At 38.2% G+C, this 24,642-nt stretch overlaps 1 protein-coding gene across 4 annotated transcripts; it reads right to left on the bottom strand.

The window, feature by feature from the left end:
* Positions 1-1,152: 1,152 nt before the first annotated feature.
* LOC132099134 (gastrula zinc finger protein XlCGF57.1-like) lies at positions 1,153-14,948 on the bottom strand. Of its 4 annotated transcripts, none has more exons than XM_059505593.1 (3): positions 14,822-14,948; positions 13,875-14,102; positions 1,154-3,033 (listed from the first exon to the last, which is right to left on the bottom strand). In XM_059505593.1, exons 2-3 carry the CDS (start codon positions 14,044-14,046, stop codon positions 1,697-1,699), a joined length of 1,509 nt encoding a protein of 502 aa, XP_059361576.1. In that variant the 5' UTR covers positions 14,047-14,102; positions 14,822-14,948; the 3' UTR covers positions 1,154-1,696. The 4 variants fall into 4 exon arrangements, with proteins under 4 accessions (XP_059361579.1, XP_059361576.1, XP_059361578.1 ...); XM_059505595.1 differs by having other exon boundaries at positions 13,875-14,095; positions 14,822-14,902; XM_059505594.1 differs by having other exon boundaries at positions 14,857-14,886.
* Positions 14,949-24,642: the final 9,694 nt, after the last annotated feature.

Below are 24,642 nucleotides of genomic sequence, written 5' to 3'. Positions count from 1 at the left end.
AATTTTAAAGGCAAGCGCAAACAAACTTATTCAACAATGGCGGAGTACATGGAACTGTTGTTGCTGCTCAAGAGTTTGCTAATGCTTCTCCAGCAAAGTCTGGATTTACTTCACCAATATTACAACCAAGAGCAGAGACGCATCATAAAAAAAACAAAAGTCACTTCCCTACAGGTAATGTTTACTAGTTAGTTAGTTCTCTTTTATTGTCTCTCTTAGGAGAAATTAATCATAGGCAACTGGGAGAGCAGGTCAAAACACACACACAAAAAAATACATGTATACATCCACTTTACATATATACATAATAAACCATTCCAAAACATAATTCCCACACAATCCTAATAATAGACTAACATTACATGTTACCCATCACATCACCCTCACCCACATAAACAATTTCAATCACTTATTCAATAGTTTGACAGATAACGGAATTAGAGAGAATTTATATCTATTCAGCTTACAGATTGGAACTCTGTATCTCCTGCCCGAGGGCATTAGCTCATACTCCGTATGGAGAATATGACTAGGGTCACTAATAATTTTAAGACTCTGCTTCTTAACAGACCTCTCAAAAAACTAAGTATAGTTGTATCATCAGAAAATTAAATGATGTAATTGTTTATGTACCGATTCATGCAGTCATTCGTATATAACGTAAAGAGAATGGGAGAACTTGCACGGCCTTGAGGAGCTCCAACATTTGTGACCAATATGTCAGATAAAGTTGAATTAATTTTCACTTGCTGTTGTCGTCTCGTTAGAAATGCATAGTACCATTTGATGATGTAAGGGTTCACCTCCATCTGTTTTAACTTAGATAACACAACATCTGGAAGTAGAGTATTAAACGCTGAACTCAGATCCATAAACAACACTCTAACATAAGCTAAAGGACTTTCAAGGTGTTTTAAAATAAGGTGCGTCATAATACTCAAAGCATCTTCTGTACTCCTATTTACTTTGTACGCAAATTGATAAGGATCTAATTTATACAGTACATTCTCTCTCAGTTTTTCTGTCACAATACGTTCAAGGGATTTCCATCACCATGGATGTTAACGCCACTGGTCTGAAGTCATTATTTTCCTCTGCTGGATTTTTTTTGGAACTGGGAAAATGACTGCTTTTTTCCATATTGTAGGAATAATTCCAGTGTCTAGTGGACTCCAGGCTGGAGATAATTCATCAGCAAATGTTTTAAGTAAAAAAGCTGAAATACCACCTGGACCACTGGACTTTTTGGCATGTAGCCTTTTAAAGATTTTAGCAACAGCACTAGGGTCCGCCATAATTCTATCTTTTGTAAAATCACATATTACTGAACTAAGCAAATCTCTACATTTATCAATGCTACCATTTCCCGTCAATTCAAAATGATTATAAAAGTTATTAAATTCATTTGTTTTTTCAAATTCATTTAAAACCTGTATTTCTAACAAGGTGACAGCGAATCATTTTGAAAAGGTTGTTGTGTACACGTAAAACTTTTTTTATTTTTGACCACATGGTGTCGAGTAAAATGTAACCTAAGGTTTGCTGTGATTGAACAAGTCTTTCTACAGTGATGGCACATGAAAGGCTTCTCTCCAATTAGACATGATTCATACAATGTTTTCGATCTATGATCTATATAACTCACTCCACACTGATGACACAAACAGTCATCGGAGAAGGGCTGATGTGTCTATTCTCAGGTGTGAATTCTCATGTGGGATTTAAGGTGTACCTTTCGAGAGAAACTTTTCCCACACTGGGTGCATGTGAAAGGCTTCTCTCCAGTGTGAATTCTCAGGTGAACTGTAAGGCTTCCTTTATCAATGAAACTCTTTCCACACTGTTGACAGGTGTGAGGCTTCTCTCCAGTGTGAATACGCCTGTGGCGATGAATTGCTGAACTATGTTTAAAACTTTTTCCACATTGATTGCAGATGAAAGGTTTTTCTTCAGTGTGAACATTCATATGGCTTTTAAGACTAGATTTTTGAAAGAACGTTTTTCCACACTGCTGGCATGTGAACACGTTCTCTCTATTGTGAGTTTTCATGTGGACTGTAAAACTCCCATTATTAGGGAAACTTCTCCCACATTGGTGGCAGGTGAAAAGGCTCTTCTCTCTAGTGTGAACTCTCATGTGGTATTTAATGTAGCTCTTTTGAGAGAAACCTTTTCCACACTGTTGGCATTTGAAAGGCTTCTTCTCTCCAGTGTGAATTCTCAGGTGAACCTGAAGGATTCTTCTGTCAGTAAAACTTTGTCCACATTGTTGGCATGTGAAAGGCTTCTCTCCAGTGTGACTTCTCATGTGGGGATCCAATGCTGATCTTTGTGAAAAACCCTTACCACACTGAGAGCATATGTAAGGCTTCTCTTCAGTGTGAACTCTTTCATGTATTTTAAGATTTTCTTTTCGAATGAAACTTTTTCCACACTGTTGGCAGGGAAAAGGCTTCTCTCCAGAATGAATTCTCATGTGGGCTCGAAGGTTATTACTTTGAGTATAACCTTTCCCACAATGTTGGCAGGTGAAAGGCTTTTCTTGAGTGTGAACTCTCATGTGGGCTTTAAGGGTTTCATTTTGAGTGAAACCTTTTCCACACTGTTGGCAGGTGAAAGGCTTTTCTCCAGTGTGAAGTCTCATGTGAACCTGAAGGTTTCCTCTTTCAGTGAAGCTTTGTCCACATTGCTGGCATGTGAAAGGCTTCTCTCCAGAGTGAGTTCTCATGTGGGGATACAATGCTGATCTTTGTGAAAAACCCTTACCACACTGAGGGCAGGTGAAAGGCTTCTCTTCAGTGTGAATGATTTCATGTACTTTAAGAGATACTTTTCGAATGAAACCTTTTCCACACTGTTTGCAGGTGAACTTCCTAGATCCTGTTTTCTGAGCTTTTTTTCGCATGGAAATCGTTTTTGACTGTGAGCAACTGAAAGATTTTTCTTCAGTTATGAAATCCTGATGCTTCTCATCACTCAGATTTTTCTCTTTTTCATTCAGGTCTTGACTCTCTTCTTTCAGTGCCATCAGGTCTAAGGTGAAAGAAGACAAATACAAGTTAATCCTGGTTTAATGGCACAAAACCTTTGTTCCATACACATTGCTCAAAAAAAATTAAGGGAACACTTAAATCACATTGAATCTCAATGACTGCAATTTTCAATTCTAAAAATTATTTGAATACCTACATTTATAAACATTCTATAATTTTTAAGGACAAATATTAAGTGATAAGTTAAGGAAAACCAAAATTATCAACACACTGAATTGGTGTTTTTGATTTTGAATCCAGCCCTCGGTGTAAAAACTTAAGTTACAAGCTGATCCAACTTGCATGAAGTTCATCACAGCTACACATAACATAAGTCAGTAGAGTGTATGTCCCCACATACCTATCTATATGCACTAGAGCCCGACCAATATATCGGCCGGCCGATATTATCGGCCGATATAAGCTAATTGCATTTAAATCGGCATCGGCATTTATAACGGCCAATGAAACATGAGAAACAGAGTCTCATGCTTCACTCATGTTATGAGTGTTGCATAGTGTGCCCACCAGAGGGAGCTCTGCAGCTCCAGAGTTAACAACAGCGCCAGACGTTAATAGGACGTTAATAGGAGGTCAAACTATAACGTTAGCGTTTAACTTATTCTTATTCTATTGCGGTGTTTCCCACATAATGACCGCGTAATTGGGCCTTTCACACAGGACGCGGTATGCACGGCGCTTGCCGCTGGGTTCAGCGTTGCCCTTCAGATACAACGCGATTTGCGCTGCGCTATGGCGTAGGCGGAGTTTTAAAACCGTTTAGCGGGAGCTCTTTCATAGTCTGTTGTTCCTCCTTTCGGTCAGAAGCAAACATGTATCTGTCCCGTTGTAAGAAGCGAGCGATAGCCCTAGTCCTGCTGATGAGAATTAAGAGAGAAGCAAGGAAGAAGAGGCTATCCTCAGGTCCAGAGAACAATTTGGTGAATTCAGGCTGTTTACGTTACTCTAACGCTAATAGCTTCCTTTTTAGCAGGCCCCTTAAATGTTTGCTATTAACTTGTTTGAAGGTGGTTCTTCTCAAAATTGACAGCTGTGTGTTCATGACACTAACATTAACCATTCAACTTCGAATTGATTCCGTAATCTTCCGGTAATAGTAGGCAAGACGATGTTCTGTGAGAGCAAATATAGTGTAGTTACAGTAACTACAGTAGGTGCGTCAGAAATGATTAAACCAGAGGGGACATGTAAATAAATGTGAGCTGAACTAGCGCTTTTTTTTTTTTTTACATATTGTTTCAAAGCAGCTTTACAGACATAACAGGAAAATGTTGAAATAATATTGTTAAATATAAGTAGGTAATACCTATTGCTTGACAAATAAAAAAAATATATATTTTTCTCATTTTTGCCTATGTAGGAGATCCCAGTTTATTATTATTAGAATTCTAATGATGACATGAGTAATGATACATGGTGATATTAATACACATGCTTATTCTTTCTCCGTCTCTCTTTCTGCCGACAGATGGCTGAAAAAGGTGAATGCTGTAGCAGCAAAGTATGGGACTACTTCTGCAAATACTTTAACTTTAGTATTATAATTTATTTACAGTACACACACAGACTGTTAAAACCAGCTTCAACTGGAAGAAAGTAAAAGTGTTAAATGTTTAAAACCAGACTGTATTTTGATCATTAAAAAATATATACTTTTGATGTGCAATTGTTTAGTCATTGAGACTGTAATCTAAGGCTTTTTTTTAACATAATCCATTCTGGAAAATAGTTTATACAGCCCACATACATAGAACAGGCAGATATTTTGGTATTGAATGTTGTGTAAGTGCAGTTTATAGGAAATGGGTCTAATATCCAGATTATTTTTAAAATCAAAATATCGGCTTATAAATCGGCTCTTTTCGAGTTAATATCGGCATCGGCCCCCAAAAATCCATAGCGGTCGGGCCCTAATATGCACTCTCAACAATATCTGGCCAATACCTGGATCCGGACATCAGTGAGATCCTGAAGAGTCTGTTGTGCTACTTGACGCCTTTGGATGCTCTGATAATATCCCAGAGGTTCTCAAATAGAATCAGGTCTGGGGAACGAGAGGTCCAGTAAATGGCATCAGTACCTTTGTCATCTAAAGCCTGTCCATACACTCTTGCCACACTAGGAAAAACACTATCAGGCACCAGGTGGAAACCAGGGACCACTGCACCAGCATATGGTCTGACAATGGCTCGGAGGGTTTCATTGCAGTACCAAACAGCAATAAAGGCACCATGGGCTAGTACGACTATGCTGCATGCAGCATAACATTGCCAATGCATCTCCAGATTTTGTCACATGTGCTCAGTGTGAACCTGCTTTGGTGTTCTCTGGCAAAACCCAATCAAGCTGTAACAGTGCTGAGCTGTGAGCAAAGGTCCCACTAGAGGATGCTGAGCCCTCATGGCACGCTTATTAGGGCCCGAGCACCGATGGTGCGAGGACCCTCTTGTTTCTGCTTCATTTATTATTATTCTTTTTTTTTTCTGAAACTTTCTCAAGAAGTCATGAAACATGGCACACACGTCAGAACTAGCAAAAGATAAGGTATGATATGGTTTGCTAAGGTGGGTGTGGCAAAACATAAAAAAACAGCATAGTCGCAAAACGGCTCGACAGCCCCACCTATAAATTTTCGACGAAGTGCATCTTGAGCTACGTTTCACGTACTTGTACGAAAATTGGTACACACATGTAACACCAATATCTACAAAAAAGTCTCTTGGTACGAAATCCAAATCCCAACAGGAAGTCAGTTATTTTTTTTCTCAGCAAAAATTTTCGTTTTTTGCCATTTTCAGGGTTTGTACTTTAACGAACTTCTAGAGATTTATTCAGATCAACCACCTGCTGGCAACAGGAAGTGAATGCTTTACACTGCAATGAACTAATCCTAGGAATTTAATAAAATTAACATTTTATTTTGGTCAGTCTAATCTAAAGGACTTTGCGATAGTGAATTGTGAATATCTTGAGTTTTTGATAAAAGGCGTGTCCTTGGCGCCGTGACAAAGTTTGATGTCTCGCCATGGGAATAAAATTTCTAACTCGGGCATAAAATGTCTGATCTTGCCCAAACTTCACATGTTTGATAAGACTCCTGCCCTGAAGACAGCTGAAGGCCAATATTCCATTGGGTGTGGCAAAATGGCTCGATAGCGCCACATACACTTTCAACATAGCGCGCCTCGAGCTCCGTTTCACGTACATGTACGAAAATCAATCAATTGTACTTTAACAAACTCCTCCTAGAGATTTATTCAGTTAAACACCAAAGTTAGTCAGTGTAATTTAAATACCATTGCAATGTTAAATTGCTAAGATCTTGAGTTTTTGTTTAAGGGCGTGTCCATGGCAGCCTGACAAATGTTGATGTTTCACCATGAAAAAGGAAGTTGTTATAACTCCGAAATACAATGTCCAATCTGCACCAAGCTCCACATGTTTGAACAGATCTACATGCCCATATTCAGTTATAGCCATAGCGCCACCTGCTGGCATCAGGAAGTGACATGTTTTACGTTGTACAAAACTACTGCTAGAAATTTGATGACGCCAACATTTTATTGTGGTCAGCCTAATCTAAAGTTCTTTGCAATGTTAAATTGTGGAGCTCTTGAGTTTTTGTTTAAGGACATGTCCGTGGCACCCATAGACAGTAAAAGAAATGGACACAGCGACCCCATTGGAACTCAATTGAGACAAGTGAAGCCCGTTTTTAGCTATTTTTAGCACTTCCGTTTATGACGCGCAGACTCAAACTAAGCTTGATGACGTCAGCAACCTGTCTGACATTTGTAAATCTTCTAGTAGCTGTGCGTGCAAACTGCCATCGTTAATCTTGCAGAGACGGCGAGCTTGAGCGGGGAGTTCTTTGGCGTGAGTGAGCAGGAGTAAGTATTCTGATTAATTATTTCGTATAGTATTTTAAAATGTAACGCCAGTACGCCATATTAAGTTAATTGCCTGCGAGCTTCTCCTCCTATCTGTACGGTAATGCGACAGAGAGTGGAGTGGTTATGATGCAATCGTTAGCCTATTTTTACAAAAACTGTTTCTACGGGGCCATAATGTAACATAGAAGATAATGGAGCCCTTTATACATTGCCGTGTATCTTTAGAAATAAATAATGGACAAATGGAGTCTTTATACGCCTCAGATGTAAAGTTATTAGCTGTCAAAGTGACACCAAAATGAATGGGAGGTCAATGGGATGCTAACGCAAGTGAAGTTCTGCTACAAGATGGCGGCACCCGGCCGACTTCAACTTCCGGTCGACTTCCTTGCTGCCTGGTGGCACAGTGACAGAATTTGATGTACCGCCATGGGAATAGAGGTTGTTGTTACTTATGCATAAAATATCCAATCTTCTCCAAACTTCGGATATTTGAAAAGAGTCATAGCCTGAAGACATCCAAAGGCCAGTATTCAGTTATATTCATAGCGCCACCTGTTGGCAATCGGAAACATCATGCAGGAAGATTGGCAGATATAAATGACTGACATATTCCACGTATATTTACAATTTCAAATGCATATTTCTCGCCTTTCTCTTTTTTACTAAAGCCACTCGCTGGCGGTGAGCGGGGTGCGAGGCCCGGTTCATCGCTGCTTGCAGCTTTAAGTATGTTTTTGACAGTTTATTCCTGACAATTTAGTCAGAAACATGCACACTAGTAGCCTACTGGAGATCATTTTGCAGGGCTCTAGCAGTGCTCCTCCTGTTCCTTCTTGCACAAAGGAACAGATACCGGTCCAGCTGTTGGGTTGTTGCCCTTTTGCCTCCCTGTCTAGATCTCCTTGGTTAACGACCTATCTCTTGGTATCTCATTCATGCTCTTGAAACTGTGTTGGGAGACACATCAAACATCCTTGCGACAGCACATATGGAAATAGCGACAGCTATCCTGGAGGAGCTGGACTGCACGAGCAAACTTTTTTGGATATAAGAACTGCATCATGCTACAGACAAGTGACAAGGACCCAAACAAAACATAAAACTAAAGACAAATCAGTCAGGAAGAATAATTGTCCACAACTGTCTATGACCAACACCTGCAAAATCATTCCCTTTATTGGGTGTTGTCTAGGGCTGTAGCTATCGAATATTTTAGTAATCGAGTATTCTACCAAAAAGTCCATCAATTAATCGAGTAATCGGATAAAATGCGTTTTTGCTTAAAGTGAGACGCAATTACGCAACAGAAAATAAGACTCCTGGGTCTCTTAAAATTAACAACTAAGTCTGCTTTTTAGAATTTTTTTTTTTTTAAATGCATAGAATGCAATGCATACATCAAAAATAAACATTTAATTATTACCCATTGTTTCTCTGTCTGTACTTGTACTGTGAACAATGACAAAGTTAACAGATGAATTAAGTGCATTAAGTGCCATTCAGCTGGGGTTTTAAATAAAGCATTTTCTGAGATTCACATTAAACACATAAAACATTAATTCAATTTATCTTTAAATTATTGAAAATTAGGCAAACTTAACTTTTTGGTAAACAAAGGGGATTAACTATTAAAAATAAAACATGTAAGAAATGTTGTGTGATTAAACCTTAAAAAAAAAAATCATGTTTGATTTTTTATTTTTTAGTAGCAGTAGGCTATGTACATTCTGCTGACTTTTATGTTGACAGGTTGACGTACCTTTACAGTTCTGTGTATGTGTGGTGACACTCAAATCCAACGGTCAAATGCTCATGAAGTGACTGTTAGAGCAGTTCTGGAGATGTTGTTCATGTGTTCACGTCCTTATTTAGTGAGACATCAGACGCTGAAATCACCGGAGCGGCACGCGTGCTATTCCATTCATTAACAGAGACACGCAGAACATACAGGATTCATATTTAAATAGATTGTTCCGGCTTAATATGTACAGATATTAGTTTATATGAAGTAATTGCAATGATCTATTTTTGATTAATTAATTTAAAATTTGTCGAATTCTGTGCCATTCCGCATTAAACTGTAAAATCCATTTTTATGACTGGATTCTGCAATTCCCTCCGCGTTTTATGCATCGCGGAAATCATAGGCTCCTAGTCGTGGTATGCCAGTGTTACGGTCTTGCTTGGTCGGTCTGCTTTCTGCACAAATGGAGGTGTGTGTAAATAGGGTTTCACCACAGCAATGCTTCATTAACTCTGCTCTGTTTATTTAAAGCAATTCTCTCTTTTTTATTCTGTCAAATTCTTTTTAACTTTGTGATCGTATAGTGTTTCAGTTGCAAATATTTACAGTTTGAATATAGATGACACATTTTCAATTAATTATAAATCACAAATCAATGAATAAAGATCCTCAATGAATCACAGAGCAATACAATTAAACTTAATCAAGGGAAACATCTCCACCTAGCGGAGAACTTGAGCAACTCATTTTGAACAAAACAATTTAACAAACATTTAACAACATACCTGCACAAATGGAGACGGTGTGTGTAAATAGGGTTTCACTGATTCAGAAAGAGAATAAACCATTTCTACATGAAACACAAGGCAACACACAAATTGATTACAATCGGGTCTCTAAACACGTTATAACTCAATATTGAGCAACACACTCGAAGCCAAACAAGGCTTAACAGAGTTCCAACATATTCATTGAAAGGTTCCCATACAATAAAGCAACTACGTATTTGTTAAGGACACTTATAAATGGTAATTCTCAGACCGTGAAAAACGTGCAACTTACCCACAGCAATGCTTCATTAACTCTGCTGTGGGCGGTCCCTACTCCACACGCTAAATCACATCACAGCACATAGATGGCGCTGTCCCCATTTATGCAATAATTTAACATACCTTTTCACTCCGTTACACCAGCTCTATCTTGCAATGGACACACGCCACAACGTTCTCTTTATGTTTGCCCACGCCCTCAAATCAAAACAGTGCTGACTCCTTGTGTCTCCTTCCGCTTTGTGGGTGACGTAAACACGTTGTGTCACATTTAAAAAAATCATTGCGAAAGAACCTGACGTGAGATTTAAAATAAATTAAAAGAGGCTTCGAGGCAGAGGAATTTGCCTCAATCATTTTTTGTAATCGAGTTACTCGAGGAATCGTTTCAGCCCTAGAGTTGTTTAGCGGTTGCCTCTCCAGGGCACCTGAGTCACAATCACTTATGCTTCCTAATTGTACAGATTGATATCCCTAACATTAAACTGACTTGGTGCTGTACTGTGATTAAGTGTTGCCTTAATTGTTTGGAGCAGTGTAATACAGAACCGTCCTGTTTTTTGGACATCTAATTAGTGTTCCATATTAATGCTGCTTTCACATGGCATCAGAATTGCAGTAAATACGAGTTTCCTAGGTATACATTGCGCTTGGATTTTGCGTATATATATATACACACCTGCATAAAAGAGACCATTAAAAGATCTGTATCCTTGATATGTGATCCTTATGGACCAGGCCTTAGTCATGTGATTCCAAATTTACTTAAATTTCAATCATCATAGAGTTAAAGTTAATCATTTTTACATGTTTCGTCTTTGCCAAATTACACATTCAAATTAATTTAAACCATTCCTGGTCAAACGGAGGTGAAAAACGAGCAGTGTATCCAATACAAAAACAGCAAAGGGCAAATGTGGAGCAACGAGGAGGTAACGTGACTTTGTGCTCTTCCTGAGTCGACAGGTGGTAAAAATATAATCAGAAGTACATGCAGCAATGAGCACTCTTAGGTTCAATCCCAATTCTATTTTATACCCCTTCCCCTATGAACTCATGATTGAATGTAAGAAAACAAATGATCAATTTTTGTTAAAATCTTTATTAATGCCCCAAAAAAAACTTACATTTGTGTCTTTTTGTTCGCTCAGGCAGCCATGTTGCCAAGATAATTCATACCCCTTCGTTTGAAGTGTGGTCCTGAAAAATCTTCATTTGAAGGTGCTGTCTGGCTCTTTCCCTACCCTTACCCCTCCAACCAAAAGAGAATGGAGACACCATTACCCCTTCACATGAACGTGTGAAACGGAGGGGTAGGGGAAAGGGGAAGGGCTAAGGGGTAGAGAATTGGGATTGGGCATTAGTCCAGCAGAAGGCATTAGGGGTGTTTGACTTAATGCAGTGCTGAGAATGAGGGCTGTGACGGTGGCATATTTTTACGATCGCGATGGTAATGGGCCAACTACCACCAGTGGTGCAGTGTTGAGATATATATATATATACAAAATTAGTGCGTTAAAGGAAAACGCCACCGTGTTTCCATATTACACTATGTTCTTCTCTCAAATTAGACGAGTTGATTGGTTGAGTTGATACGTACCTCTCCCATCTCAGTGCGCGCACTCAATCGCTGTAGCACGAGGTCAAGTGCTGCTAAGTGCTCTTCAGCAATACATTATAGTCATCATTTTTTATCTGTTTAGTAAATCGCCACTTGAAAAATTAGTCAGTGTACTGTTTGAGTAAATGAATTACTCCGGGATATTGGTTTGTTTTAACTCAGAGGGAGTGTCAGCCACATTAAAAAAAGTTAACAGCCTAAGTCATTTGTGGATTAATCCGTATTAGAGACGCAAACAGTCTAAAACGATTCCGTTCGATTTGGTGAACTGGTTCAAAAAGATCCGGTTACATCGAATGATTCGTTCACGAACCGGATATCACAAACTGCTTTGTTATGAACTCTCTCACAACAGGCACGGAAGAGAAGACAATGCTGAATAAAGTCGTAGTTTTTGCTATTTTTGGACCAAAATGTATTTTCGATGCTTCAAAAAATTCTAACTGACCCTCTGATGTCACATGGACTACTTTGATGATGTTTTTCTTACCTTTCTGGACATGGACAGTATACCGTACACACAGCTTCAATGGAGGGACTGAGAGCTCTCGGACTAAATCTAAAATATCTTAAACTGTGTTCCAAAGATAAACGGAGGTCTTACGGGTTTGGAACAACATTAGGGTAAAGTTATTAATGACATAATTTTGCTATCTGGGCGAACTAACCCTTTAAATTTGTGGCATGTATAGTCTCAGAGAAATTCACTAAAAATGTCCTCATGAGGATGCAGGGTCTCAGGAGGTTAATAATGTTTGAAATTTATTGGACTACAAGCTTTTCCTGTGGTATAAAGGTACTTAGCAGAGACTTACTGCCACATTATGGCTGTTTTAATTTCACAATTAAATTATCCTTTCATTTTTTTAAATAATTGAAAACATCAGTATTTATCGTTTTAAGTTTTAAACATCAAAAACAATTTATCTGTAACCGCTAATGGTTGAATATATTTGTAAAGTAAGGTCTATGCAGTATTAGTCCTACATGAAAAACACTCTTTATTTGATTCATGTGTTTGTTTTGTTGTATTTGTTTTATTTCTCATAATTTGATTATTTGTTGGTGATTGTTTGATTATTTTATAAATGAATGTTTACTTTTCTAAGGTTATTTTGGTGTCAAACTAATTTATAAAAGTTATTTGTACCAAAAACAATAAATAGTAGGGGTGTAATGGTACACAGAAGTTACATTTCAGTACATACCGTATTTTTCCGACTATAACAATCACACCTAAGTATAAATCGCATCAGTCCAAAAATACAGCATGATGAGGAAAAAAACATATGTAAGTCGCACTGGACTATAAGTCTCATTTATTTAGAACCAAGAGAAAGCATTACGGTCTACAGCCGCGAGAGGTTACAGGAGCACTGAGCAGCATAGAGCGCCCTCTCGCGGCTGTAGACCATAATGTTTGCTCTTGGTTAATTTGTCTTAGTTCATTTCTCTTGGTTCATGTCAAATTAATTTTGATAAATAAGTCACACCTGACTGTAAGTCGCAGGACCAGCCAAACTATGGAAAAAAGTGTGACTTACAGTCTGGAAAATACGGTAACTTAGTTTTGGGGTTACTGCTCAATTGAGAATGAGGAGTTGTCGTCATAGCACAGAGCCCCTCCCCTCGATATCACAGTCTCAGGAGTTTAAAAGCCACAAGTCTTTGGAAAGTTACGAGGCTTTCTGCTGTAGCTGGGTCCATCTACAAGCCTCCAGGAGATGAAAACTGCGATTGTAATTACACATTGCATTTGTAATTACACATTGCATTTAGCAGACACTTCTTGACCAAATTGACAAAGTAACTTAAATAACTGCGACTGTTTCGTAAACACTAAATTGTAAAGAGATGTTCAATGCAACGTTACACAAACGTTTCCAACATGTTTTGATGAGAGCTTCTCCAAAATACAAATTCTTCTTTTTCTTTCTCATATTCGTAGATCCGTCTCTGTTCGGCCGACATAATAAATGCGCAAAAATTAATGAGCTCTGAAATGTTTAGTCACGCCTGTGAAGTTCTGAAGGCGTTGCCCCTGGCAACCGATAGCGTGTCCTACCATCATGGCCAACCGGTTCAGACCCCTCCCAAATCAACCCAAATTGGCATGTGACTCCTAACTCTCAATAGGAAAAAGCAAAAAATATACAAAGCTAGGTTTCCCTACATCTTGGTGACATAAAGTAAAAAAAAAAAAAAAGGCAAAAACTCATTCTCTACAAACTACAGTTAGAATAGAAGTGTCAATGTAGAGGGTTGTTTGTTAAAAGAGGCTAAGTAGGACTGTGAAAAATATTCAATGCGATTTTTCTCTGCACTGTATCAGTTCTATCAGTCCAACATTTATAACTCTCTATATTTCAGCATATTTGGATATTTTAGCAATGTCACATGAGGCACTGACTCCATGTCAAACAATTAGAATTCTCATATAACTTTTCAAAAATATCATTCATATTAATAAGGATCAAATGACTGGCTCCAGCTTTGAGAATTAAAACCAACCTGTTTGTTCCTCAGTATCTTCTTGTTTGACTCTGAATGTTTCTTCAGTCTTCATATCTTTACTCTCCTCTTTAATAAACATCATCTTTGTTTGTTCCTCAGTATCTTCTTGTTTGACTCTGAATGTTTCTTCAATCTTCACATCTTCACTCTCCTCTTTAATAAAAGCCATCTTTCAGTAGATCTCAGTTGCTTCAGTAGAAGTTTCCTGTGTTTGGACACTTTGTCCTGATTAAGATGGGAAGAATTAACAGAATTGGTTCAGTCGTCTGTGCATTGGTGAAAGAGTCAGTCAGAGAAAGTTAATAGCTTTAAATGAGCTGCTTAGACAGAAATTCTCAACACTAGCGTTACAAATGTTTACAATAAACGTATTCCGAATATGGGGAGCATAATGAGATGCACCTTTCCTCGTGGATGCGCTTTGCTCTAGTCATGACCCGGTTCGTGAACTAATCGTCGTTTTGAACCGGTTCTTTTTTGAGCCAGTTCGCCAAATTGGACCGAATTGATCGAAACAGATAACGCGTCTTGAGTCAGACTTGATCCACAATTTACTAAAGTTACGTTACTCTTTTTCACACATGGCCGACAGTTCTTCCGACTTTAAATCAATATGCCAGCATATATATTAGTCCTGTAACTCCAACAGCACTGAAACATGGCGAGCGATGCTGTGAGCGCGAGTGAATCGAAGACTCGAATGAAGGGCGAATTTGGACAATAGAAATGAACTGTCCGAAAGAATCGGTTCGCTGAAAAGAATCGGACTTCCCCTCACTACTTTGCGCACACACGAGCAAAAAAAACCTTCTTCAATGTTAGATAAAGCATTACACTACTATATTAAATAATATTTGAGTATTATTACATTTCTAGTAAAACCTAAGTATTTGGCTTAACAGTTCGTATTGATTTACAACCTTTCAATGATTAAAACCACAAACCTTTCTCTTTCTTTGGCGACTCTGGTGGGACAAACCTTTCTTAAGCTGTATCACAAAAGCAGGAGCGCGGGGCAGCCTTATGACGTCACGTCTCCACACCAAAATAAAAGTCATTCTCACACAGTGCTGTCCAAAATCACAAAAAATGAATAAAAGTTAACATGCAAAAAGGTGTCCAGTGATGCGCTAAAATAACTACCAATAAAGAGTGAGTTGATCATCAAATATGTGCTTTTCCATCTAAAAGACAAAGCACTTGTGTCTGATTAAAGGGAACAATTTATACCAGGGCGCCAAAACTGTTTTTTTTTTCCCGTTACACTTTTAAAATTATTGTGTCATAGCAAAAACTCACACACACACACACACACACACACACACACACACACACACACACACACGCACACACATATATACACACACCCTATAGTGCCCAGCATTAATGAGTATATCCCAACATCTTGACAGATTTCTCAGAAAAACACCAATCAAAAGGCTTCTCTCCAGTGTGAACTTTTATGTGAATCTTTAGTACTGTAAGATTAATCTGAATCAAATCATTAAATGCATATGAATTATTTAATAAAAGTTATTTTATTTTATAGTAGAGCTATATTATTTTCATACAAATATTTGTATTTTAATATCTTCATTTACAGGTGTTGAAATGAATCTAAAATGCATCCATATAAACTTGAAACACTCTCAAATCTTGATATGAATTGTATTTCACATTGCAAGTGTTGTTAAACTGGAAATGCTCTCGCGCTCATTCAATGTGTAATGCTTTTTAACAAAAATACAGTTTTTTCCTTATGTTTTGGTAACTCTTAGGCCAATATCTCTGGAAGACAACAGTGCTGATATGAACAGATATCAATAAACATGAAACCGCTTTCCATGACATTTGAATTCTTGTGTATAATGCAGAATACAGCACAGGGATTGCAGTGATTGAATTATTAATAATGCACATCAAATTATCTGCTGTAGAATCGTGTGTTGGAGATTCGTATTATATAAATAAAGTGGCAAATCAGGTTTTTTTCCTACCAAACAATGCACTCTATGTCACTTCATAAAACTGAGGTTAAACCACTCGAGTCGACTCAGTGCAACTTGTAAGATCCACGTGAAGAATACAACAACCAACATGTCAGGCTCCATGACAAACTAAACGCTTTAGTTAGGATACTCATATGCCATTCTTCAATAAAAATGCATTTTAGGATAAGCATAAGGATAAAAATAATGAGTTCAGCTTTGAGAATAAAAACCAACCTGTTTGTGTCTCAGTATCTTTGTGTTTGACTCTGAATGTTTACATCTTGGTGTAGCAAGCAAGCAGATCTCGGCGTCAGCGCGGAAAGTGAGGAACTAACTGATCTCTGTTTCATTACAGTTTGCACGAATTTTTTGTCACGAACGTTGATCTTCCTTCAAAACAGCCGGTAAAAGAGTCGCGCGATAACGTGCATCATCACTTGGCATTAGATCTGGCTTTTTTTTCACACAGCGCTCGTCCCGGGTTGGACCCGGCAATGTTACTAGGTCCCCGACCCGGGTTCAATGCCGGAATCAATCCCGGGACATGTTTGCTTTCACACAGAAGGCGACCCGACAATGTTCCGGCAATATGTGAAAGGGGCTTTGGTGAGTGAAGTTCTTGGGAGCTTGCTCCAGAAATTGCAGAAACAATTAAAATAACATAACTATACTATATTTTTTATATGTTATATTTTTTATGTTTTGTATTTAAAGGATACAAATAGAGAAATGGGGTAGGACCTAAAAAGTTTTTATGAACTTCTTCCTACTCCTTTTGAAGATGAGAATTTCTAATTTGAATTATTTACAATAATATGGAAAGATTGTGCTGAGAAGTACATGACTTAATTTGGCTGTTATTTTAATTTTAATTTTATATATGTATGCATGTCTGTATATATAAATATTTATTTATTTATTTATATGTTCAAATGAACAAACAAACAAAAAAATTGTGAAAATGTACAAAATGCACAGACATATAGTCAGTAAACACAGTGTACTATAAGACATACTTCCAGTTAACACTACACATACGCAATATGTACATACAGTTAGCTCTACACAATATACACACTATGTACACATTCTACATTATGTAAACACATATACGCATAAAAATATGCTAAGGTGAAACAGAGTGTACATGAATGGATGTAGGATACAGAAATGTCATTGATGTGCATCGGATGGTATCCAGTGGTAACAGGTAGATTATTGTATTAAATGCAGTGTGTATGTATAGTCCAGTGTTAAACTGTTAAAGTTAAAGTGCAGTGTGTGGCATACCATATTGTGGGAGTATGTTGTAGGGCAGGGTTATTCAAATCTTGCCCAGGAAGGCCAATGCACTGCAGACTTTGAGGGCTTTTACACTGGGCTTGTTTGCTGCAGTCCGAGCGCGATTGTTCCCTGCGCCGCCCGCAGCATTGATCTGCTTTCACACTCAATCGTTGTATCAAACCCAGGTGCGTTTGCAGTCACCTTACGTCATCGCAAATGCAAACGGAAAACGCCTGGAGAACACAACTAGACTGAGCATAATTGTAGTTTTTTGTTATTTTGGTGTTATTATGCACAGCATAATAATTCATTTTAATTATTTAATTTTAATTAATTTAATTTAGATTTTTAGGAGTGTGTGGAATCAACCTAGCCTCTCTCGTGTGTTAAGGAAACAATGATATCGACAGTGTTACGCATGCGTGGGATACTTTACTTCCTGAACAAGTGCGCACCGGAGTCCGTGGTGCTTTCATATTCACGCGAACCGCGCCAAAGTTCGGGGGCAACCAAACTCAGAGCACCTTCTCGAGGTAGTCTCGGGTTCGGTACACCAGTGCGCACCAGGGTCCGATGACAGCGTTCACGTTAGCTCTAACCCCCTTTAGCTCTAACCCTAATCAAACACACCTGAGCCTGTTAATCAATGTCTTTGGGATCATTAGAAAATAACAGGTAGGTGGGTTTGAGCTAAAGTCTGCAGTGCACTAGCCCTCCAGGGCAAAATATGAATAACCCTGCTGTAGTGTGTATTAGTTCTGTATTAGTTGTGTTGTTCTGTGATATTGTTTTAATTCATACAGCAATGATTAAACGGTTTTCACTGTTATATTAATAGCAGTAAAGATAATACGGTGAAGACAACTTTAAACATTATAGAAATAATTAGCTCAGCAAAATATACACACGCATATAAACACACAAGTTATGCAATCTCACGCTAGTTAAATAAAAAAAAGCCTTGGAATTTGAGATGATCTTTAGCTTTTAAATGGATCCCAAGATCACCAAGAGTATGAAGTGGAGGTTGGTCAACAAAAGACATCAGGAAATGATATATACACGCTTCAAAAGTGGGTTTATTTCCAAGCATTTACTCTGCTTTGATTAGCAAGAGCCCTCACTTGTCAGTGAGCTGTGATTCGAGTGAGTCGATTCACTAAATCATATTGTGAAGCAATTGATTCAAGGATCATTTACAACAGTGGTTCCCAACCTTTTTCAACTCGCGGCCCACACAACCACACACATATGTTTGCGCGGCCCACTTCAAAAAAATTAACTGACCCCGCTATTGTTGGGTTAATAACTTAGTACTCAGAAGCTAGATTGTTAACTGTATTTACTGAATGAACTAGGGCTGTGCGATATGGACAAAAAAATTAATTGTATATATATTTTTTAATTATATACATTTTTGTTTACATAATATGAAGTGTATTATATGGACAAAAAAAAAAACCTATCACGATTTCTTTGATCAATTTTGCGATTGTGATACACACTGATATGCTTTTACAGTCATAAATGCATTCAGGATTCATTTGAAACATATTTCCAAAAGAAAACCAATTAGAGCTTTATCAAAAAGTTGTAATGTCTCAGACATAAGTCAAAATTATCACTATAGTAAAGATGTAACAAAATGTATAGACTTACGGCAAAAAAAAAAAAAACCCGTGTACAGGGTCTTATTTTTTTCTTTTTTGCCATGCATTGTTCATAGAGCTCATTAATTGTAGCGGTGCCTCAGGTGTTTGCAGTGTGTATACAGTAGTTGTATGCGGTCAGCAGCGAGAGCTGCAGGAGTGCGGATCTCTCTGTTTGCACGCAGATTTCCTTTGCTCTGTCACAAAACCAGACGTGCTTGCTAAGAAACATGCTGCTCTGCGCGGAGAGAGTGTGCGCACTTAAAACGTGTCTCCTCTCACTTAAACTGCGTCCTGTGCACTCACAATTCTCTCTATACTCATGTGTTAGATATTAATTATTTTCGCACGTTTTTATTTCTAGCCCTTTACCGCGTGCAGTGTGAACGCTCTGATCCATTAACATGGGCTGGGAAAAAAGGCGCATCACAGACAGAGTGTGAACCTGGATGTAATTATCACTCAATTTTGTGTGTTGAAAATTGGCTGTGTTTACGATTAAATTTCAACAACAACAAAATTCGCATAGGCGATTTTCTTAGGCTGTCAAAAAATATATTTTTTTCGAATATTCGTAGAATTTAAAATAAAAATCCACATTTTAATTTAGACAGTCCAATATACAATGCTGTTTTACATTTGATTACTTTATTCAATTTCTGTACCTAAAAACTTAAGCTAGACCTGCCCCCCCCCCCCCAAAAAAAGTAAATCACTGTTTGTATCTTTACTCTATTGTATTTATTTGTGCTGTTGCTTGTAGTATAATTTTTTTTTTTTTTATTAGAAAGTATAGTTTTTCCATAAACATAGCACATACCGAACTGTACCGAAAACCGTGACTCTAAAACCGTGAAACAAACCGAACCGTGCCACCCTTAGTTTCTTTGTATTTATTTTAAACATTTATTGTTAATATTGGGCTTGCGGATCATATGGGTACTTGGGTACTCTTTGCTGTGTGTGGATGACCATGTCGGTCAGCCACCACCGAAAACCAATTCTGACCCAGGAAAAACCCTGACAGCTGGTGGCCCCTGTCGCAACTGCTCATTATCAGTCCACAGCTGGGCCACCAACGCCCGGAGCTCCTGCAACTCCTCCTCCATACCAGAGTTTTTAACTTCTCTTCCTTTTTTTTTTTTTTTTTTTTTTTTTTTTTTTTCACCTGAAAGGGTAAAAAAGACAAGATCTCAGACACCTTAGAAGGGAAACACAATGGTTAAACGCCCGCCCGAATGCCCAATGTTCAGTGTTTGGAATAACGGCGTTTAAAAGAACGGCGTTAGGTAACGACGTTATTTTTTCAGTAACGGGGTAATCTAACTAATTACTTTTCCCATCGTTACAACGCCGTTAACGTTATTGAACGTTACATGCGGTGCGTTACTATGCACTGATTTAATATGCAATCCGAACGCACCGCTGGCTCACACAGCGAGTGAGCAGGTGGGTTAATAACGAGATAAGCGATTATGATTGGCTAAGGCAGAGTCATGTGTTTCATGGTAGCCAATCAGAGCCAGTGTTTTTATACACACGCGCCAGCAGCGCCAAACACACACAGTCACACACACGCAAAAAGCTACACAGAGATTCGCAGCAGCAGCAGAAATGGCGAGTCAGGAGCAATCCGATGAAAAGTTGGCATTTTCAAGGTGGAGATATAAGCACTACTTCAAATTCATTGTAGTCAAAGACAAGAACGTGCATGTAATGTGTACATGTAATATGTGACACACGCATCTACAAAGCTAGTGGCCAAAAACACTTTTCTTACAAAGAGTGCAGGAAAAAACTCTTGCTGTCTGTTGACGTGCAATAAATCTCAAAATTTATGTACGAACACCTGTCTGTTCTACTAATTTCAACTGACTTGTGAAAACTGCTAAAAAAAAAAACAAATTCTTTAACATATAGCAACTTTTTTTTTTTTTACAGTAACGCAAATATTTACTTTCCCTGGTAACGAGTTACTTTTATTATAGAGTAATTCAGTTACTAACTCAGTTACTTTTTGGAACAAGTAGTGAGTAACTATAACTAATTACTTTTTTAAAGTACCGTTCCCAACAGTGCCAATGTTCTCGACCCAATCAGGAAAAGACTCACCCGCCGATAGAACCAGGTCAATCACTTGGAACAAACCACTCTAGATCGCTCGTTGATTCATTTTGATCCTGCAGCATCGCACAAGTTTGTTTATGTATGCTTGAAATACACTAAAACCCATACCCACTCATCAGAATCCTGACCAAACAGTTGGTTCCCACAACTTACTGCAATAACACCTTACCGAAAGAAATCATTTCAGGAGCACGCAAAAGCTGGCATACAGCCGCAGTCAAATCACCCGCACGTTGGAGGCAAATGGGAACCCCCGAGTCAATCGGAGGTGACGTATGTCTCGACAGGAATGGAAATACGCTATTTATTGCCTAATCGGAAATGACGCGTCACCCCAACTAAAAGGAAATTTGTAGGCGGCAAACAAACATGGGAGGAGAGCATCTGGTCACATGGAGTTAGGCATATGCCCAGTCTGTTCCGTTCTCGCGCTAGGCGCAATGCATTCTGATTGGGTCAGATAGCATACTATGGGAGGTCAGGGCCGCGGAAAATCGTGCTATAAAGTGATTTAGAAATTGGCATTGCTCAAATCGTGATTTTATGACAATTTCTTTAATCGCACAGCCCTAGAATGGACTGGAAATGAACAGAAAATAATTGCCGGCCAACCTTCCACGGACCACAGGTTGAAAACCACTGATCTACAACAATTAAATTTATGTATCACTAATAGTCAGTTCCCTTTCGAGAATGGTCTCACGACATGGCATTAACGCCTTGGGGACTCCCTTGCTTCCTAACCTACCTGAAATCCTATTGCACAATGCCAGAGAAGTTGCAACTCTCACTGGTCAATGCCAGCCAAGACGGCGGGCCACTATATCCAGGATGAACTCATCTGGATTCTCACTAAGGCCCTGAGCGATCTAGGTCTAGAGTGGGAATCCCCAGACAAACCAGCTAAGAGCAAGCTGGATTCTTGCTTCCTTTACTCAGGGCGCCCACCTCTGACTCTCTGAAGACAGGTGCTACGCTGCCATCAAGGCCCTGCCATTTGACCACACATGTCACAGACAATTCGGAGAAGCAATTTCAGCTCTGCAAACGATGGCTGAGAAAATGTGAGAAAATCGAGCCGAGATCTCATAAAAAGCCGACGGTCTCACAATCATAACAGACAGGTATGCATTTTTATGCACCAGATTTGGTATTTGTTCAAAGGTTACATGCAATTTGTTGGATGGTTTGTATTTATTTGTGAAATATCATTTAGGCTCATTTATTTACATTTGTAAAACACAATATTACTCAACTGCGTTTTCGCTCAAATTGACCTTTGTATTTGAACATTGCTTTGTTTGTTTGAGAGTCGAGTTTTCCTTTGCAAAGCAGATCGAGTTTGTTTGCAAAATGCTGGATTTGTTTGTTTAATTAATGGATGGAGAGCATGAATTCTGAGTATGGGTCACCATACTTGTCTGTATGTCACTTTCACTACCATCCTGTTGTGTTGTTGCTCCCCGTGACTTCATAACCGAAGATGGAGTATTCTGTTGACGACTTTCATACCCTTTACGGACCTTGAAACTGTTATTTACTTGGCAGTCTATTGGACAGACACAGGCCTCCTGATTTTCATCCAAAATATCTTAAATTATATTCCGAAGTCAAACAGAGCCTAATTAAGTGATTAATGACAAAAAATTTAATTTTGGGGTGGAGTATCCCTTTAATTTCCCTCTCAAAAGAGTTAATTTCTTTCAACACTCACTACACACTATATCGTGAATATGTCAAGAGTTAAGAGAATCCCATGGGGAGTGAGAATATAAAAATATAAAAATAGCCCGCTATTGGGCACAACGATTTTTGCAAAAAGTGGTGTGAAATTTTGAATAAGGCCTCTCTCAACCCTGTTTTGGTCATTGATTTTGTAAGGAACTTGACAACACTCGTCAACAGATTGTTGAACTCAAGGATAGTGTTACGAGCCTGCACAATCTTGAGATTTGACATTTCCTGAAGAGTGGACTTCAATTATTTCATTAAACAATGCTTTTAAGGGTTCAGTAGCTTGGTATAATTCAATAAGCTTATAAGGCATCGCTGTAAAATAAGTGTTACCCTTCTGCAGGGGTATTGTTCCTCAAGGTTTATTTATCAGTCTTCACTCAGTGTCCAATTGCTTTCTTAGTATTACGTGTCATGTGTTCTGGTTCATTTTCTTTTGGGGGTTCACTCATTGGATTACAATGATTGGATGGAGTTTTGTCGGTAGAGTTTTTCAAGCATTTGTGGGAGTCAAGCCCAAGATTATTTATATTCACTTCATTACCTGTCCTTATACAGTAATTGGTTTATAAATATTTATTAAGCCTCTTCATCAAATGTAATGCTAATCATTTGACTCCATTTTAGTATATCCAATCAAGAAAAACCTCAACTGATGGGTATCAATTCACTTCTTTTTGGGGGTAGGCTCTTCAGGCAGGATCAGCTAAATCTGCATCCCCGGGATTTGGACAAAAGGATGGGGACTACGCCAAAATTACTTTTATACAACTATTCAATAATAATTGTAACTCATTCACCACCATCTGTTAACAATTTACAGAATAAATTCCATGTAAACGTTTACCTTCTCTCTGAGTCTTTCTGATAGAAATACATCCAACAAATTTTTTTAAACGTTGGCCATGTTTAGCATCAGAATCCACCTTTTTACAGTGTAAATAAGTCCCCTTTAAATGTAACACAATAAAACAAGTCTGATTACAATAATGATGTATTTTTTTTATTAAATACATTAAGACCAATTACTCTTGATGTTGATGGCAATATCCTAGTAGAGCACTAACAGTGCAACTGCGCCTCCAGCAGTTCAATTACAGGACAACAACACTTTGGGGACTGAAACCCATTTTTTGGAAAACAGGTTTAAAAGTGCAAGTTTTTGAAAATGGCAGAGTTTTCGTTTCGGTCTAAACACCCAAAACCAAAATCTCTAAAAAACGGTGATGTCATGAGCGTGCATAGCACGTGTTAGGTATGTAGACATGCGCAGTGTGTCAATTTTAAAGGCAAGCGCAAACAAACATATTCAACAATGGCAGAGTACATGGAACTGTTGTTGCTGCTCAAGAGTTTGCTAATGCTTCTTCAGCAAAGTCTGGATTTACTTCACCAATATTACAACCAAGAGCAGAGACGCATCATAAAAAAAACAATAGTCACTTCCCTACAGGTAATGTTTACTAGTTAGTTAGTTCTCTTTTATTGTAGGAGAAATTTGTCATAGGCAACTGGGACAGCAGGTCAAAACACACACACACACACACACAAAAAATACATGTATACATCCACTTTACATATATACACAATAGGGGTGTAACGGTATGCAAAAATCACTCTTCGGTACGTACCTCGGTTTTAAAGTCACGGTTCGGTTCATTTTCGGTACAGTAAGGGAAAGAAATGCAAACATTAAACTGCAGGTTGTTTAAACTTTTTTAACAATTTGTTTACACTTTTTTTAAATACTTTTTAATAAAATATACATAAAATAAAAAAAGAATAAGAAATAAAATACTGCGGCAAAGTTCTGCATTAAATAATACACTCTCAGTCTCAAACCAATATCATATAATAAAGTATAATGAAAAATATAAATAAATAACGATTACAGTGCAGCATTACCAATCCCGGCTTGTAGGCCTGCTCATATTTAAAAAATATATATAACTTTTCCAAAGTTTAAAATGCAGCATCAAC

Source organism: Carassius carassius, chromosome 22, assembly GCF_963082965.1.
Source record: "Carassius carassius chromosome 22, fCarCar2.1, whole genome shotgun sequence".
Taxonomy (NCBI): domain Eukaryota; kingdom Metazoa; phylum Chordata; class Actinopteri; order Cypriniformes; family Cyprinidae; genus Carassius; species Carassius carassius.
Note: the sequence above shows the minus strand (reverse complement) of the source record. Positions and strands in the feature narration are given on the sequence as shown.